Source organism: Symphalangus syndactylus, chromosome 19 (genome assembly GCF_028878055.3).
Source record: "Symphalangus syndactylus isolate Jambi chromosome 19, NHGRI_mSymSyn1-v2.1_pri, whole genome shotgun sequence".
Lineage (NCBI taxonomy): Eukaryota > Metazoa > Chordata > Mammalia > Primates > Hylobatidae > Symphalangus > Symphalangus syndactylus.
Window position 1 is genome coordinate 65,660,889 of NC_072434.2, and position 15,950 is coordinate 65,676,838.

Below are 15,950 nucleotides of genomic sequence, written 5' to 3' on the forward strand. Positions count from 1 at the left end.
CAGACTTTGAGGCAACCCCCATGATTCTTGCCTTCTGGTGTTCACACTTTTGCATAATCCCTTCCCCTTGATTGTGAACAGGACCTATGACTTGCTTCTAACCAATGCAGTAGGGAAAAGGTGAAGGAATTTCACTCTCATGATTGTATTACATTATATTAGACTGTCTTGCTAGCAGACTTGCTCTAGAGAATATATTTGCTGGCTTAAGAAAGTAAATAGCCATGTTGGAGAAGTCCACTTGGCAAGGACCTATGGACAGTCTCTAAGAGGTAAAGGTGGCCCCTAGCTGACAGCCACCAAGAAGCCAGGGTCCTCAGTACTAACCCCTAAAAAGAAATGAATTCTGCCAGTAACCTGGGTTAGCTCAGAAGTAGATTCTTCCCTAGTCAAGTATCCAGATGAGAACCATCCTGGACAACACATTGATTGCAGCCTTACGAGACCTGAGCAGAGGACCCAGTTAAGTCAGTCTTGGAATACTGAGCCACAGAAACTGCAAGGCGACAAATGTGTGTTGTAAACTGCTAGGGTATGGTACTTTGTTACTCATCAATAGGAAACTAATATATTAAACTATTTCCAGTAGTAACTGCAACTGGCAAACATGTTTGGGACCTAGATAACCTCTGGTAAGCATGATTCTCAACTGCTTGGAGTGTAAGGCTGCAGGGAGCACCACTGGCCAAGAGCATTATGGGTGCACAGATGTCACTCACTGTGTGTTGCAGAGGGAATGTAGAGCAAAGGTTGGCAGGTTAGTTAAGTAGAGGCCAGTTACAAAGATGTCTGATACACTGAAGTGCTGAGTTGTGATTTTTTTAAGTCATTTCCTACAGCTTAACAAATAAATAAAATTTTAACAAGAAAGCAAGAATAGATGAAGAAAGTAGAAGTGGTAATTCATTTAGATATTATGTATGAGTGTAGGAGAGCAAGACTGATGCCAGGTACTTTTCTGTTAGAGATATATAATAGCAATAATACAAATAAATTACAAAGGAAACATCATAATGCTACTTATATTAATAACAAGTTCATAAACTTTAAAATCTATATCTTATAAGAAAACCAAAATAAGTACTGTTTGTGTTTATTCTTTATAATATGTTCTCGGAGGCTTGAGGAAAACAATATTTTTTAAAAATACTGTTCAATTTTTAAAATTACCTCAGTTACACTTAAGCATTTTTTCTTATAAAATGACTTTTAAATGTTTAAATGGCTGATTTTACTACTCAGTGCTTATAAAATGATTTTATGAAAGTCATCATGTAATAAGCTACCATATTTGACTTGACTTTCTGGAAAAAATGACTTGGTTACATTAAAACCTAGAATCATCAGATTTGTGAATTTTGGTTTTATAGGTATATGTGAATCTTGTCTGCTCATGTTACATGTGAATTTTATCTGCTCATGTGCCACAGTAAGAAAAAAAGTAGGTTGAAATAAGAAGCCTAGATCCTCTGCAAATCTAACCCACAGAGCCCTACCCCTACTGTCAGCCTGGGAGTCTCTGGGCAGTGGTCACCTGATGAGGTGCCCCCTTGTTTCTCTTTGGGATTCTCAGGGAGGTGAGTCTGGGGCGGGTTAGGTAGGCAGAGAGGAGGCTCAGGTGGAGTCAGAAGCCAAGGTAAAAATCCTGAATATGTTCTGAGGGGACTACCTGCTCAGACCAAGGGACCTCATGGAGCTCCATTTCTGTTGTCAGTCCTGGGTAGGCCCAGGCAGGGGTGGCATCCTTTCTGTGTCAGAGTGAGAGGCCCCCTCAGCCCTCACTCTGGATAATCACCCAGATTCCAGGCACATTCTCCTCTGCTGACCTGAGGGCACGCCACTCAGACCAAGGCCCACACCTCCCTGAGACCCCTGAGGAGGAATTGAGGGAATATGACTTCTGGCTCCCTCTGCCCAGGACCTCCAGGACTGCCCACGGTAAGGACCCTTTCTCTGATGTGACAAATTAGAATCAACAAGATATTTAATGAACATTCTACATTTCCTGCTGTCCACAGGCATCTGGTATTGTTGAGGATTGGAGCAGGCTTCTCAAAAATTGGCTTGAAAAGGCTTGAAAATGAACAACTTGATTAACACATAGGTGAAGGATCTGAATAGACACCTCATCAAAGAAATTATACAGATGGCAAATAAGCATATGAAAAGATACTCCACATCATATGTCATCAGAGAAATTATAATTAAAACAATAATGAGATACTGCTACATACCTATTAGAATAGCAAAAGTCCGAAACACAGCACCAAATGCTGGCAAGGTTGTGGAGCAACAGGAGCTCTCATTTGTTGCTGATGGAAATGCAAATGGTACAGCCACTTTAGAAGAGAGTTTGGCAGTTTCTTACAAAACTACACATATCTTACCATATGATCCAGCAGTTGCACTCCTTGGTATTTACCAAAGGAAGCTGAAAACTTACGTTCACACAGAAACTTGCACATGGATGTTTATAGCAGCTTTAGTCATAATGGTCATAACTTGGAAGCAACCAAGATGTCCTTCAGTAGGTGAATGGATGAATAACCAATGGTACATCCAGACAGCAGAATATAATTTAGCACTAAAGGGAAATGAGCTATCAAGCTATGAAAAAACTTGGAGGAACCTTAAATGCGTATTACTATGTAAAAGCCAATCTGAAAAGGCTACATGCTGTATGATTTCAAGTATATGACATTCTGGAAAAGGCAAAACTGGTGACAATAAAAAGATCAATGGTTGCCAGAGGTTAGGGAAAAGGGAGGGATGAATAGGTGGAACACATGATTTTCAGAGCAGTGTTAGTATTAGTCTATGTAATACTGAAATGATGGGTACATGTCTAAACCCATAGAATGTATAGTAGTAGCAAGAGTGAACGGTAATGTAAATGTGAACTTCCAGTGATAATGATGTGTAGGTCCATCGATTATAACAAATGTACCTCTCTGGTTTGGGATGTTGATGGTGGGGGAGGCTCTGCATATGTGGGGACAGGGAGTATATGGAAACTGTTTGTACTTCCTGCTCAATTTTGCTGTGAACCTAAAACTGCTATAAAAATAGTCTATTATGTGTCTGTGTATCATAGATATGTATATGTATATATGTATATGTATATAGAATGACTTCTGATGCTACTTTGTTTGACTTTTCCTGGTTCACATACCTGAGTAAGGCAATTTGGTCAATGAATGCAGCTGTCCCTCTGTGGGTCAGATGCTCAGTTTTGACAAGCAGTCAGTAGCATGCTAATAGCTAATAGCTTTTTAAAACCTGTTAGCCCTGTTTGGGAAGTGAAGAGTTCAAAACTCTGAGGAACGCTTCTGGGTGAAGGCTGACTCCCATTGTCCAAGGCTGCAATAGCAAAATCATCAGTTACAGTGACTTGGAGCTCAAAGGGGCCATTAGACTGTGGAGCACAAAGGTAGAGCAGACGAGGCTCAGAGTAGGCACTTGAGAGTCATGAGATAAGGCTAGAGAGGTAAATAGGATCTTGATTTTTTCCAGAGTCTGGTAGCCAGTGTTCAAGATTAGGGGTTTTGTTCTAATGGCATTGAGAAACCACCAGTGGATGTTAAGTAGTGGATAATGGATTGGAGGATGGGAGGATAGAAAAGATGTATGGATAACAGATTGGAGGATGGGAAGGTAGAAAAGAGAGTCAGAATGGTTGTACCAAGACCAGTGAGATTCAGTGTGACAATGGTGTCAATATGGATGGGTGGACGTTGATGGATTTGAGATAAATTGTGGAGGTGAGTAAAAATGTCTTAGTAATGCATCTGATGTAGAAATTTTAAGAGATGGTATTGTTAAGGATGATCTAAAGTTTCAGTCATTAGCGTGCTTGACAGATATATGGAGCTGGGGAAAACCAGTATCAAATTTGGTGTGAGAAATCAAGTATTGGGTTTGAATTTCTGTGAGACAGCCAAGTGAAAATATTGAGTAGGTATATATGGATTGGATATAAATGTTGGGATGATAAAGTTAAATTTAGTAGTCAGCAACAAATCGATGATATTTGTAGCCATGATAAATCATTAGGAGAAACATGTAGAGTGAGAAGATAAAGGGGGCTAAGGGCTGAACCCTGAGGACCTCCGTGTTTAAAGGCTGAGTAGAAGGGGAGAAATTTAGTGGAAGACTGAGAGGGGCCATTTAGGCAGGAGGATGGTCAGGAAGATGTGCTGTCAGAGCCAGAGCAAGAGATGATCTCAAGTGTACTGAAGACCATGTGTGCTGAGAGGTTAACCCGCATGCTGTTTGTCCCAAATTTGAAATGAAAATGTGTTTCACAGTTACAGAAAGTACTTGTCTTGAACATGAATGAATCTACCTTTATATTTTATTTACCGATAGGTAATTTTTAATTATTAAAGTTGTAAGTATCATGGACTTTATAAAAATTTATTTATATGAATATACATATGCACACATGCAGACTCCCTAGGTTTATGTAGGAATTATTGAGAATAGCTAGGGAAAGCAAGCTTTTTTGTAGGAGGTAAGCCTTAAGTCATTTTGTTTTAATTGGGGTGAACATTTATTGATGCATTTTTGCACATTTTATTTCTTTCCTTAAATTGTGGTAAAATATACCTGACAAAACTTAACCATTTTAACCATTTTAAGTATACAATTCAGTGGCATTAAGGTGCATTTACATTGTTGTTCAAACATCACCATCAATCTCCAGAATGTTTTTCGTCTTCTAAAACAGAAACTCTGTACTCATTAAACAGTAACCTGCCCAGTGCCCCATCCTTCCAGCCCCTGGCAACCATCATTCTACTTTACATCTCTATGAATTTGACGACTCCACGCTAGGTACCTTATATAAGTATAATCATACAGTGTTTGCCCTTTTGTGACTGGCTTATTTCAGTTAACATAATGTTCTTAAGGTTTATCCATGTTGTATCTATCATGTGTCAGAATTTCCTTCCTTTTTAAGGCTGAATAATATTCCATTGTTTGTATAGACCACATTTTGTTTATCTCTTCATCTGTTGATAGACTCTGGTTGCAGGGCTATTGTGAATAATGCTACTATGAACATGGGTGTACTAGTATCTGCTTGAGTCTCTGCTTTCCATTCTTTGGGTATATGACATATACCCAGAAGTAGAATTGCTAAATCATATGATAATTCTGTTTTTAATTTCTTTAGGAACTGCTATATATTTTTTTTCATGGAGGCTTTATCGTTTGTCATTCCCATCAACACTGCAGAACTGTTCCAGTCTCTCCACATCGCCGCCAACATTTGCTATTTTCTGGGCAGAGTTGGGGGTTGTTTTTTGATAGCAGTCATCCTAATAGGTGTGAGGTGGTACCTCTTTGTGGCTTTGATTTATATTTCCATAATGATTAATAATGTTCAGCATCTTTTTGTGTTCTTTTGACTATTGTGTATCTTTCCTGCAGAAATGTCACCTCTGAAAGCAGTAACTTTAGATTTTATTCTGATAAAATGCGTATGTCGTAATATACTTTCAGAATATCACCAATTTTTGGTTCTCCTATTTTCTTGAACAAATTGCTTTATTTGGAATCTAACACATACTAAAAGACATAGAGAAAATAATACCAAGTTATAGTTTTGAAAAATGTGCCCTATATTGTTTAAAAAGTAAAATGAAAAGGAGGGAAATTTTAACATTTGTGTTTCAAGTCGCTTCTTGTCATTTTGTTTTTATATAAATTAGTAAATGTATTTTTATTGTTCTTTAATGTTATTTTACAAATCTACCTAAAAACCTTACTGAATCTTTCATTAAAATGTCTGATCAGTCAGAAGAGATGACTTTAAAGAGTCAAACCCCTAAGGAAGGTGGTTTCTGAGTAAAAATCATATGAAGGAGCATTTAGTTTCATTTTCAGTGTTTTTCTTCTGTAGCTTTTCATAAGGAATGGTTAAATAATTGTAAATTTTATTGTGTATAGTGTATTCACACCACAGACACACACAGACCATTTGAGTTCATCTACTTAAAATTCTTTTAGAAACCAAGTCACAGCGAAGTTAATGTCACAGTCTAAGTTAGCATAACTTGTTTGTACAGAGTTGGGACTGAGAAAATATCTTGTTTCAATTCATTGCCAGAATCCTGTAGCATTTTGTAAGCAGATTAATTTCTTCAAATAAATATTTTAATTGGCTCTGTGCTTGCTTGTTTTTTTTTTTTAACAGAAATATATCTACCTGTTTTCTTTAACAGTTATTTCGAGAAGTACGAATAATGAAGATACTGAATCATCCTAATATAGGTATGAAATATATATATATATATATATAAAATTAGCAATGAAGTATTTTCCTTAATTTGAGGGTATTTGAAAAGACACAATGTTGAAGGATAGTTTATTTAAGCAGAAGAAAAGTGATAACCTGAGTGATAACCCCAGAAAGTGATACTTTGGGTAAAAATAGATTACAAAGAAGCTAACTGGAGGCTACAGATTGCTGTTTTCTGCTACCTCGCTATCTTCTGCTCTCCACTAAAATAATTGATATCATTCAGAATTAATGCATACAATTTTTTTAATTTCCTAATAAAATGTTTCTAAATTAAAAAAAAAAATGTCTTTCTGGCCGGGCGTGGTGGCTTATGCCTGTAATCCCAGCACTTTGGGAGGCTGAGGCAGGTGGATTGCCCGAGTTCAGGAGTTTGAGACCACCCTGGGCAACATGGCAAAACCCTGTCTCTACAAAAAAAAAATACAAAAATTAGCCAGGCGTGATGGTGCGCAGCTGTAGGCCCAGCTACTCAGGAGGATGAGGTGGGAGGATTGCTTGAGCCTGGGAGGTGGAGGTTGCAGCGAGCCAAGATCGCACCACTGCACTCCAGCCTAGGCAACAGAGTGAGACCCTGTCTCAAAAAAAAAAAAAAAAAAAGTCTCTAAATAGAGATTGCAGGTCATTTAGGTATTTATTTTAAAAAATGGCTTTCAGATATTTTGATACAATGCACTTGGGTTTGATCATAGGTTTACAGGCAAAATAACTTTGCATTTTAAAGAAAATAAAAAGTTGATTTCAATTTTAGTGAAATTTTTCAGTAAGTTCTGATTTCTCCCCATCTTTACAAATAATGTATTGATTAGATATATTATTATATGAAATCATTTGATTGTGAGAAGTAAAATTCTTTTTAAAATCTGTTTTTTAAAACACTTTTGCACATTTAAAAATCTTATATGTATATAGTTGTTAAAGTGCTTATTTTTGGTGAATATTTCAACTACATAAATTTGATAATTTGGTAGTTTTTCTAACCAGAAACTTTCATAATATCACAGAAATACAGAAATCCTTTTGTTTCTGTACCAAAGATTATTTAGCATTTTTTGATGGCTCACTGTAATGTAGCATAGTCTCTTTTTAAACTTCAGTTTAAATTCTATTTTTCTGATTTTAAGAGTTCCTTTTATTACCTTATTCTAATAGGAAAAAGTAATGGCCTTTTAATCCTAGAAACTTAACTTTTTCAACTCAAGAAGTTGGTTCTAAATCACTTTGTGGTAAGTAGTTTTCTGTCATAGGAGTAATAATCTTTGAGAGACTTTTGGAACTTCAAATTGTGATTAATAATGTTTAGTAAATAGTCAAATTTTCTACTAATTTTATGTTACCTTAGATTTTCTTAAAGAATATTCAATCTGTGCTAACAGTTATAGAGTTATATCTCTAATTTTTTTTCAGTAAAATTGTTTGAAGTTATTGAAACAGAGAAGACTCTCTATTTAGTCATGGAATACGCGAGTGGGGGTAAGAATGAGGGTGATCGAAAAGTTCTCTTTGCTGAGACATACAGAAATATTAACACCTAAGAGTTCATTATGATATTTATGGCTTCAGTGTTAATTAATATATTGTTTTATTTAAATGCCTTTAAATTACATCTTAAGGAAAATTCAGTGTTTACTTTAAGACCTTTCGATCCTATATTATAAATGGAATTTTTGGCTTATTTACATTTTACTTAGGGACATTTTTTGAAACGTTAAATTTGTATTTTCATCTTATAAATGTATTGATTCTGTTATCTAAATTTTACTATATCATATCATGATTAGAAACTCTTGGCTATCAGCAGGGAATCTCAAGTACAGAATGTATTTAATAAAATCTATAATAAAAGCTTGTTCTAGGTCAGGTGTTTATTTCACTGATTGTTCACATATGACAGATTCTCAATATACATGAATGTCCAAGATAATTCATAAAATGAATTAAGTATTTCAATTTAAACAAGTATTGATCTGTACATTTTATATGTTAGAGGACTGAGTTGACAGAGAGATAGCAAGATGCATTTGTAGTAGAATATCACATATGTTTTAACTACCATGGTGTCAAAAATAGGAATGATTTTTAAAGACTGATATGTGATAGAAAATCACCTTCATCTCCTGCGCTTTCCCTTAAACGAGAAATGTGTCAGCTCAGAATCACTTTTCTTTTAGACTTAGGACTTCACTTTCTCAGAAATGGGTTGAAAATTTATGGAATTAATCATTTAATAAGTAAAAATAAAGAATACTTAAAGGGAGGTTTTAAGGGCTCAGGATTTAAGCAACTGAAGAAGAAAGAAGGCAGCTGAACCTATTTGGCTGATTGATTTTTTGCTAATCAATAGAAAAACTTAGTGTTGAACTTACTATTGAGCTCTTTTAGCTAATGAAATTTATAATTTTTATGGTGATTCAGATTTTATGTGAACTAGAATAAAACCGATTTATCTAGTCTGTAGCAACTAAACTATATTTATACTGTCTCGTATCTTTTTTCTTTTTCTTTTTTTTTCTTTTTTTTTTTTTTTTTTTTTTTTGAGACGGAGTCTTGCTCTGTAGCCCAGGCGAGAGTGCAGTGGCGCGATCTCGGCTAACTGCAAGCTCCGCCTCCCAGGTTCACTCCATTCTGCTGCCTCAGCCTCCCGAGTAGCTGGGACTACAGGTGCCTGCCGCTGTGCCTGGCTAATCTTTTTGTATTTTTAGTAGAGATGGGTTTTCACTGTGTTAGCCAGGATGGTCTCGATCTCCTGACCTCGTGATCTGCCCGCCTCGGCCTCCCAAAGTGCTGGGATTACAGGCATTAGCCACCGCGCCTGGCCTCATATTTCTAAAAAACTTTACTATAGATGTTAATATATTTAATTGTTTTTGCAGTTATTTATACAGATTGAATATTTTAGTCCTTTTTTTTTTTCTTTGCAAAGCTTTCATCACCTGAAAAAAATATTTCAGTGTAGGTTCTTTTACTTAACTTGAAAATCTATCATTAATGTTTATTATGATAGGATTTTAAAAATTATATTAAAACAGCCATGTAAATTTCCATAAAATGTGAATCTATAATAAAACTAATGAATCTACAAATACCACATAATGAACTATTTCTCTATTTTTATGTCCTTCAGTTAGATTGCTATAATACTGTGTCTCATGGGAACACCAAATATTAATTTTAGTTTAGTTAGAGTCTTTTCTTCCTTTTAGTGATATAAAATTTAGAGAAATGGGCTATACCCACTTTGATTTGGGAAATCATAGACTGCCAAAAATCTGTAGACACCCTTCTCTTTTTATAAAGGCCCACTGCAAGGCTGTGTTAATATTAATATGTGTACTGACTTAATGGTTAATGGTAAGTACAGTCAACTCTCTATTGGTGCTAATGAAGGGGAGTAATGGCTATAGTAAGAGTATATAAGGCCTTCACTGCTCTCCTTCAGTAGCATATTTGGGAGGCACAGTGGGGAGTAGTGTAGAGAAATAGGTACAGGAATTCAGACCACACCAGCCGGTCTCATTAAATTCCGATTCCTGCGATAGGTTTTCTTTGAGTTTTGCAAGTTAGTGATTCTGTAACAAAAACCATCATGGTTCTGTGCCAGTAAATCTAGAATCATTTTCTTGCCTTTTTAATCCATAAACGGCAAGGTGACTCTGGAAAATAAAACACTGAATATTTTTCCTCTGAAATTTCTAGTGGGTTTAGGATCAAATCTGACATGTACACTAGAAAGGTAATGTGAATAAGAATTAAGTTAGACTGCCTCTTTGCCAAGAGTTGATTCTGGTTCACTAATGGAGTGAAAATTTTCAGTGATTAGAAAATCAAAGAAATTTTTTTTTTATTTTGAACCATGTTTAATCCAAAGGAGCCTATTAAAAGTAGATTTCAGGACTACTGTGGAATGATGTGTTTATTCTTTCTTTTGTTCATTCAAACAACATTTATAAAATGCTTACCATGTATCAGGTAATGTTCTAGGTGCTGGGAATACATGAGTGAGCAAAGACAAAGTCCCTGCCCTCAAGACACTTACATTCTAGTTGGGGAAGTAAATCATACACAAACAATATATGATAAGTACAGGACTATGTCATGTAAATACCTGGGGTAAGTGTATTCTAGGCAGTACTTAAGAGTAGATCCAAATTTTTCGAACTCTTGTATGTATCTTTCCTAGCCTAAACTTGCATATCTAGAATTAACTGCTATGATGGGTTAACTAGAATTAACAACTATTACCACATATCTAGAATTAACTACTATGATGAGTCAATTAGAGCATCCATTCATTTCTCTGTTCTCATCACCCCTTTTAATCACTTAAGTATGCTTAATATTATATAATATGCTGTCTAACATTGTAGATGTATTAGTTTCATGTGACATACATTCACTGCATATTTGATTTTTAATATTTTATTTATATCCTAGGATTGATATTGCATATATATGTAATGTATCTGTATACCTAGGTACAAAAATGCCATTTATTGAGTGCTTACTATATGCCAGTTGCTGTGCTAAGCACATACATTATTTCATTTAATTCTCAACGACAACCATGTGAGTAGGCAGTAGGTAGAAACTGAGTCTTAATGAAGTTAAGAAATCTTCCTAATAATGTCTTTCAGTAGTACTTAGGGCTAAAACAAAATTCATACCAAAATTGGTCTGATTCTAAAGTCTGAGTTTTTTTGTTTTTACCACTTTGCTATACTTTACAAGAACACTTTAAGCCATTTTGTGAGTTTTTAATATACATGTATATCTATCTGGTACAAATTATAAGGACACAAAAATAAATTTAATCCTTATACTAAGATAATATTTTATTTTTAAAATTGTAACTCAAGTTTAATTTAGTTTTAAGCTATTCCTAACTAGAGAAAAAGGAGAAAAACTTACAGACATGTAAAGTAATGGATCCAGTAGAAAATTTATACAGCTTCTAGTTATTTTTAAATTATTTCACCAAACATTTATCTATCCACTTTGTGTTCTGCCATGAAGATGAAGATGCAAATTAAGTACAGATATTATGATGATTTTCAAGTAATTTACAGTTCATCTGGGGTAATAGAGATACACAAATGATTTAATTCTGTATAATTTGTGGCTAACTACTAAAATGTATGAAATGAGTAAAGTGAAAATAAACACAGAGTATAGGAAAGGAAAGAAATAAATCAATGTGGATGGAAGTAGTGAGATGGAATTTTATCCAGACTACATGACAGGGAGAATTTAAAAGAGCAATCCAACAAAACACACTTCATCATTTTGTTTGAAATGTAGGCCCCAAATATAAAGCCAAATGTAATTTTTGATTGCCCAGGCTGTGGCTTCCCTTTACTAGAATGGATAATAAAGAGTTGACTGTATTATTACATAATACTTGAAAGCAGAAAGCAAGTTTTCTTGGTTGTGTTTTTATGACTTATTTTTTAAAGAGTTTTGCTAAATCACAAACTGCTACAGATACTCAATTTTATGTGTAATTTTTTCCTTTTTTCTATTCATGTGTTAGTTTGTAACTTACATAAACTAGCAGAAAATTGTGGGCCAAAAGTTTCTTTATAAACAAGGAAAAAACTTGACATTGCATATATTGTTAACCAAAAATCTATGTATATTTTACTACCTGCTTTACCTTTCTGATTCAGGTGAAGTATTTGATTACTTAGTTGCCCATGGAAGAATGAAAGAGAAAGAGGCCCGTGCAAAATTTAGGCAGGTATGGAAAGTAGTTTTCAACTTTGTTTTGCTGATATTTGTAGCGATGTACAATGGACAGTATTACAAACTGGACTTCACAGCACATGGTATTTTAAAAAGAAGAATTCCTGCTTTCTTATATTTTTAAGGATGGAAAACTCCTAAAAAATAAACCTTTCTGAATTTAAATTTAAATTGTTGCAGATGGTTATTTTTAGATTGTCGTAAAGAGTAAATATTTATAGATTAGACTCACCTTATTAACTCTCTGAGAGTCCTGGAAACATAGACTAGACTGAGATAGAAAAAAATAGTTAACCCTTTGAAGTCTTTATCCAGTAATTATTATAAATTATTACTGGCTTTATATATACAGCATATATGTGTACTGTTTAAAGAGATTATTGTATTATATTCTTTTAATCAAAGATGTTTTGGTGTTTAAACTCATTTTTGTAGATTTAAAGAATATGGTCAATTTTATTTAACCAAGTAGGCAAGAAACTCCAAATTGTGGCAGAGGAATATGGTAAGATACTCATATTTCCAGTTCAACTTGAATATGACTTATTACAGAAATGATAACATAAGAAAAAATAAATTTATCTAGAATTTTGTTTTTAATTTTTAGAACTGAAGTGATTGAAATAAGCATACATACAAGTTACCATATAAATAGCAAATTAGTGAATTGTAAATTGTAAGCATACATATAAGTTACCATAGAAATAGCAAATTAGTGAATTGTAAATTGTTTATAAAATTTACTAAAGTTTAAGTGGATAATTTACTATATCCTAAACTTTTATCAAATTTAGAATTTTAAAAATGGCTCATTACCTCTTCTGCCTGCACGGACACTAATTCTACAATTAAAGAGGTTCTGTAATCAGTATGTTGGGAAAAGACCAAATACTGATATAAGATCTTTCTCTAAGATATATACGTATGTGTTAACATGTTAAACAAATAGAGAAGTCCTGAAAGGGAGGGGAGGAAAAAGCCTGTTTAACTTGTTGTAACATGGCATTCTCCAAATTGACAATGAAATGTGTTTGTTTTGTGAAACCTCTGTTATTAATATTTCACAGAATTATTGCTTTTTGGAACACAATTTGTGAAATGCTTTATACCAAAGATATGCATAGCACTTTTATTTGGGATAGATTCCTAGAAATATTCGTATTAAAATAGCTGAATATAAAGACAACTGGTAATAAGGAAAACAACATTAAGAAACTGAATGGCATTCAACCACCTACTGTTAAATTATTTTCTATCCTGGGATGGAAGTTCAAGCTTACCCTTAAATAAAGTATTACACACATCATTTTTTAAAATTTTTATTTATTTTATTTTTCTTCCTTTTTTTAATTATACTTTAAGTTTCAGGGTACATGTGCACAACATGCAGATTTGATACATAGGTATACGTGTGCCATATTGGTTTGCTGCACCCATCAACTCATCATTTACATTAGGTATTTCTCTAATGCTATCCCTCCCCCAGACCCCCACTGATGTTCCCTGGCCTGTGTCCTAGTGATCTCCCGCCGCCTGTGTCCAAGTGATCTCATTGTTCAATTCCCACCTATGAGTGAGAACATGTGGTGTTTGGTTTTCTGTCCTTGTGATAGTTTGCTGAGAATGATGGTTTCCAGCTTCATCCATGTCCCTGCAAAGGACAGGAACTCATCCTTTTTTATGGCTGCATAGTATTCCATGGTGTATATGTGCCATATTTTCTTAATCCAGTCTATCATTGATGGACATTTGGGTTAGTTCCAAGTCTTTGCTGTTGTGAATAGTGCCACAATAAACATATGTGTGCATGTGTCTTTATGTAGCATGATTTATAATCCTTTGGGTATATACCCAGTAATGGGATTGCTGAGTCAAATAGTAGTTCTAGTTCTAGATCCTTGAGGAATCACCACATTGTCTTCCACAATGTTTGAACGAATTTACACTCCCACCCACAGTGTAAAAGTGTTCCTATTTTTCCACATCCTCTCCAGCATCTGTTGTTTCCTGCCTTTTTAATGATTGCCATTCTAACCATTCTAACTGGCATGAGATGATATCTCATTGTGGTTTTGATTTGCATTTCTCTGATGACCAGTGATGATGAGCACTTTTTCACGTGTCTGTTGGCTGCATAGATGCCTTGTTTTGAGAAGTGTCTGTTCATATCCTTTGCCCACTTTTCGATGGGGTTGTTTGTTTTTTTCTTGTAAATTTCTTTGAGCTCTTTGTAGATTCTGGATATTAGCCCTTTGTCAGATGGGTAGATTGCAAAACTTTCCTCCCATTCTGTAGGTTGCCTGTTCACTCTGATGGTAGTTTCTTTTGCCATGCAGAAGCTTTTTAGTTTACTTAGATCCTAATTTGTCTATTTTGGCTTTTGTTGCCATTGCTTTTGGTGTTTTAGTCATAAAGTCCTTGCCCATGCCTATGTCCTGAATGGTATTGCCTAGATTTTCTTCTAGGGCTTTTATGGTTTTAGGTCTAACATTTAAGTCTTTAATCCATCTTCAATTTTTGTATAAGGTGTAAGGAAGGGATCCAGTTCAGCTTTCTACATATGGCTAGCCAGTTTTCCCAGCACCGTTTATTAAATAGGAAATCATTTCCCCATTTCTTGTTTTTGTCAGGTTTGTCAAAGATCAGATGGTTGTGGATGTGTGGCATTATTTCTGAGGCCTCTGTTCTGTTCCATTGGTCTGTATGTCTGTTTTGGTACCAATACTATGCTCTTTCAGTTACTGTAGCCTTGTAGTATAGTCTGAAGTCAGGTAGCATGATGCCTCCAGCTTTGTTCTTTTTGCTTAGGATTGTCTTCACAATGCAGGCTCTTTTTTGGTTCCATATGAATTTTAAAGTAGTTTTTTCCAATTCTGTGAAGAAAGTCATTGGTAGCTTGATGGGGATAGCATTGAATCTATAAATTACCTTGGGTACGTATAGCCATTTTCACGATATTGATTCTTCCTATCCGTGAGCATGGAATATTCTTCCATTTGTTTGTGCCCTCTTTTATTTTGTTGAGCAGTGGTTTGTAGTTCTTCTTGAAGAGGTCCTTCACGTCCCTTGTAAGTTGGATTCCTAGGTATTTTATTCTCTTTGTAGCAATTGCTAATGGGATTTCATTCATGATTTGGCTGTCTGTCTGTTACTGGTGTATAGGAATGCTTGTGATTTTTTGCACATATTTTGTATCCTCAGACTTTGCTGAAGTTGCTTATCAGCTTAAGGAGATTTTGGGCTGAGACGATGGGGTTTTCTAAATATACAATCATGTTATCTGCAAACAGGAACAACTTGACTTCCTCATTTCCTAATTGAATACCCTTTATTTCTTTCTCTTGCCTGATTGCCCTGGCCAGAACTTCCAACACTATGTTGAATAAGAGTGGTGAGAGAGGGCATCCCTGACTTGTGCTGGTTTTCAAAGGGAATGCTTCCAGTTTTTGCCCATTCACGGAATGCTTCCAGTTTTTGCCCATTCAGTATGATATTGGCTGTGGGTTTGTCGTAAATAACTCTTATTATTTTGAGATACGTTCCATCAATACCTAGTTTATTGAGAGTTTTTAGCATGAACGGCTGTTGAATTTTGTCGAAGGCCTTTTCTGCATCTATTGAGATAATCATGGTTTTCATTGTTGGTTGTTTATGTGATGGATTACGTTTATTGATTTGCGTATATCGAACCGGCCTTGCATCCCAGAGATGAAGCTGACTTCATCATGGTCGATAAGCTTTTTGATGTGCTGCTGGATTTGGTTTGCCAGTATTTTATTGAGGATTTTTGCATTGATGTTCGTCAAGGATGTTGGTTTAAAATTCTCTTTGTTTGTTGTGTCTCTGCCGGGCTTTGGTATCAGGATGATGCTGGTCTCATAAAATGAGTTAGGGAGGATGC

The 15,950-nt window shown here is 35.1% G+C and overlaps 1 protein-coding gene across 13 annotated transcripts in view; it reads left to right on the plus strand.

Moving 5' to 3' along the window:
• Positions 1 to 15,950, plus strand: part of MARK1 (microtubule affinity regulating kinase 1) — a 138,002-nt gene that overhangs the window by 65,284 nt on the left and 56,768 nt on the right. For 8 of the 13 annotated variants that reach the window (XM_055235357.2, XM_055235359.2, XM_055235358.2 and 5 more), the window contains exons 4-6: positions 6,231 to 6,279; positions 7,715 to 7,780; positions 11,974 to 12,044. In XM_055235357.2, coding sequence (XP_055091332.1) covers positions 6,231 to 6,279; positions 7,715 to 7,780; positions 11,974 to 12,044 — 186 coding nt within the window. Of the gene's footprint in view, positions 1 to 1,799; positions 1,939 to 6,202; positions 6,280 to 7,714; positions 7,781 to 11,973; positions 12,045 to 15,950 lie in introns of all 13 variants that reach the window. The other 5 variants (XM_063613947.1, XM_063613946.1, XM_063613941.1 and 2 more) reach the window with 3 other exon arrangements.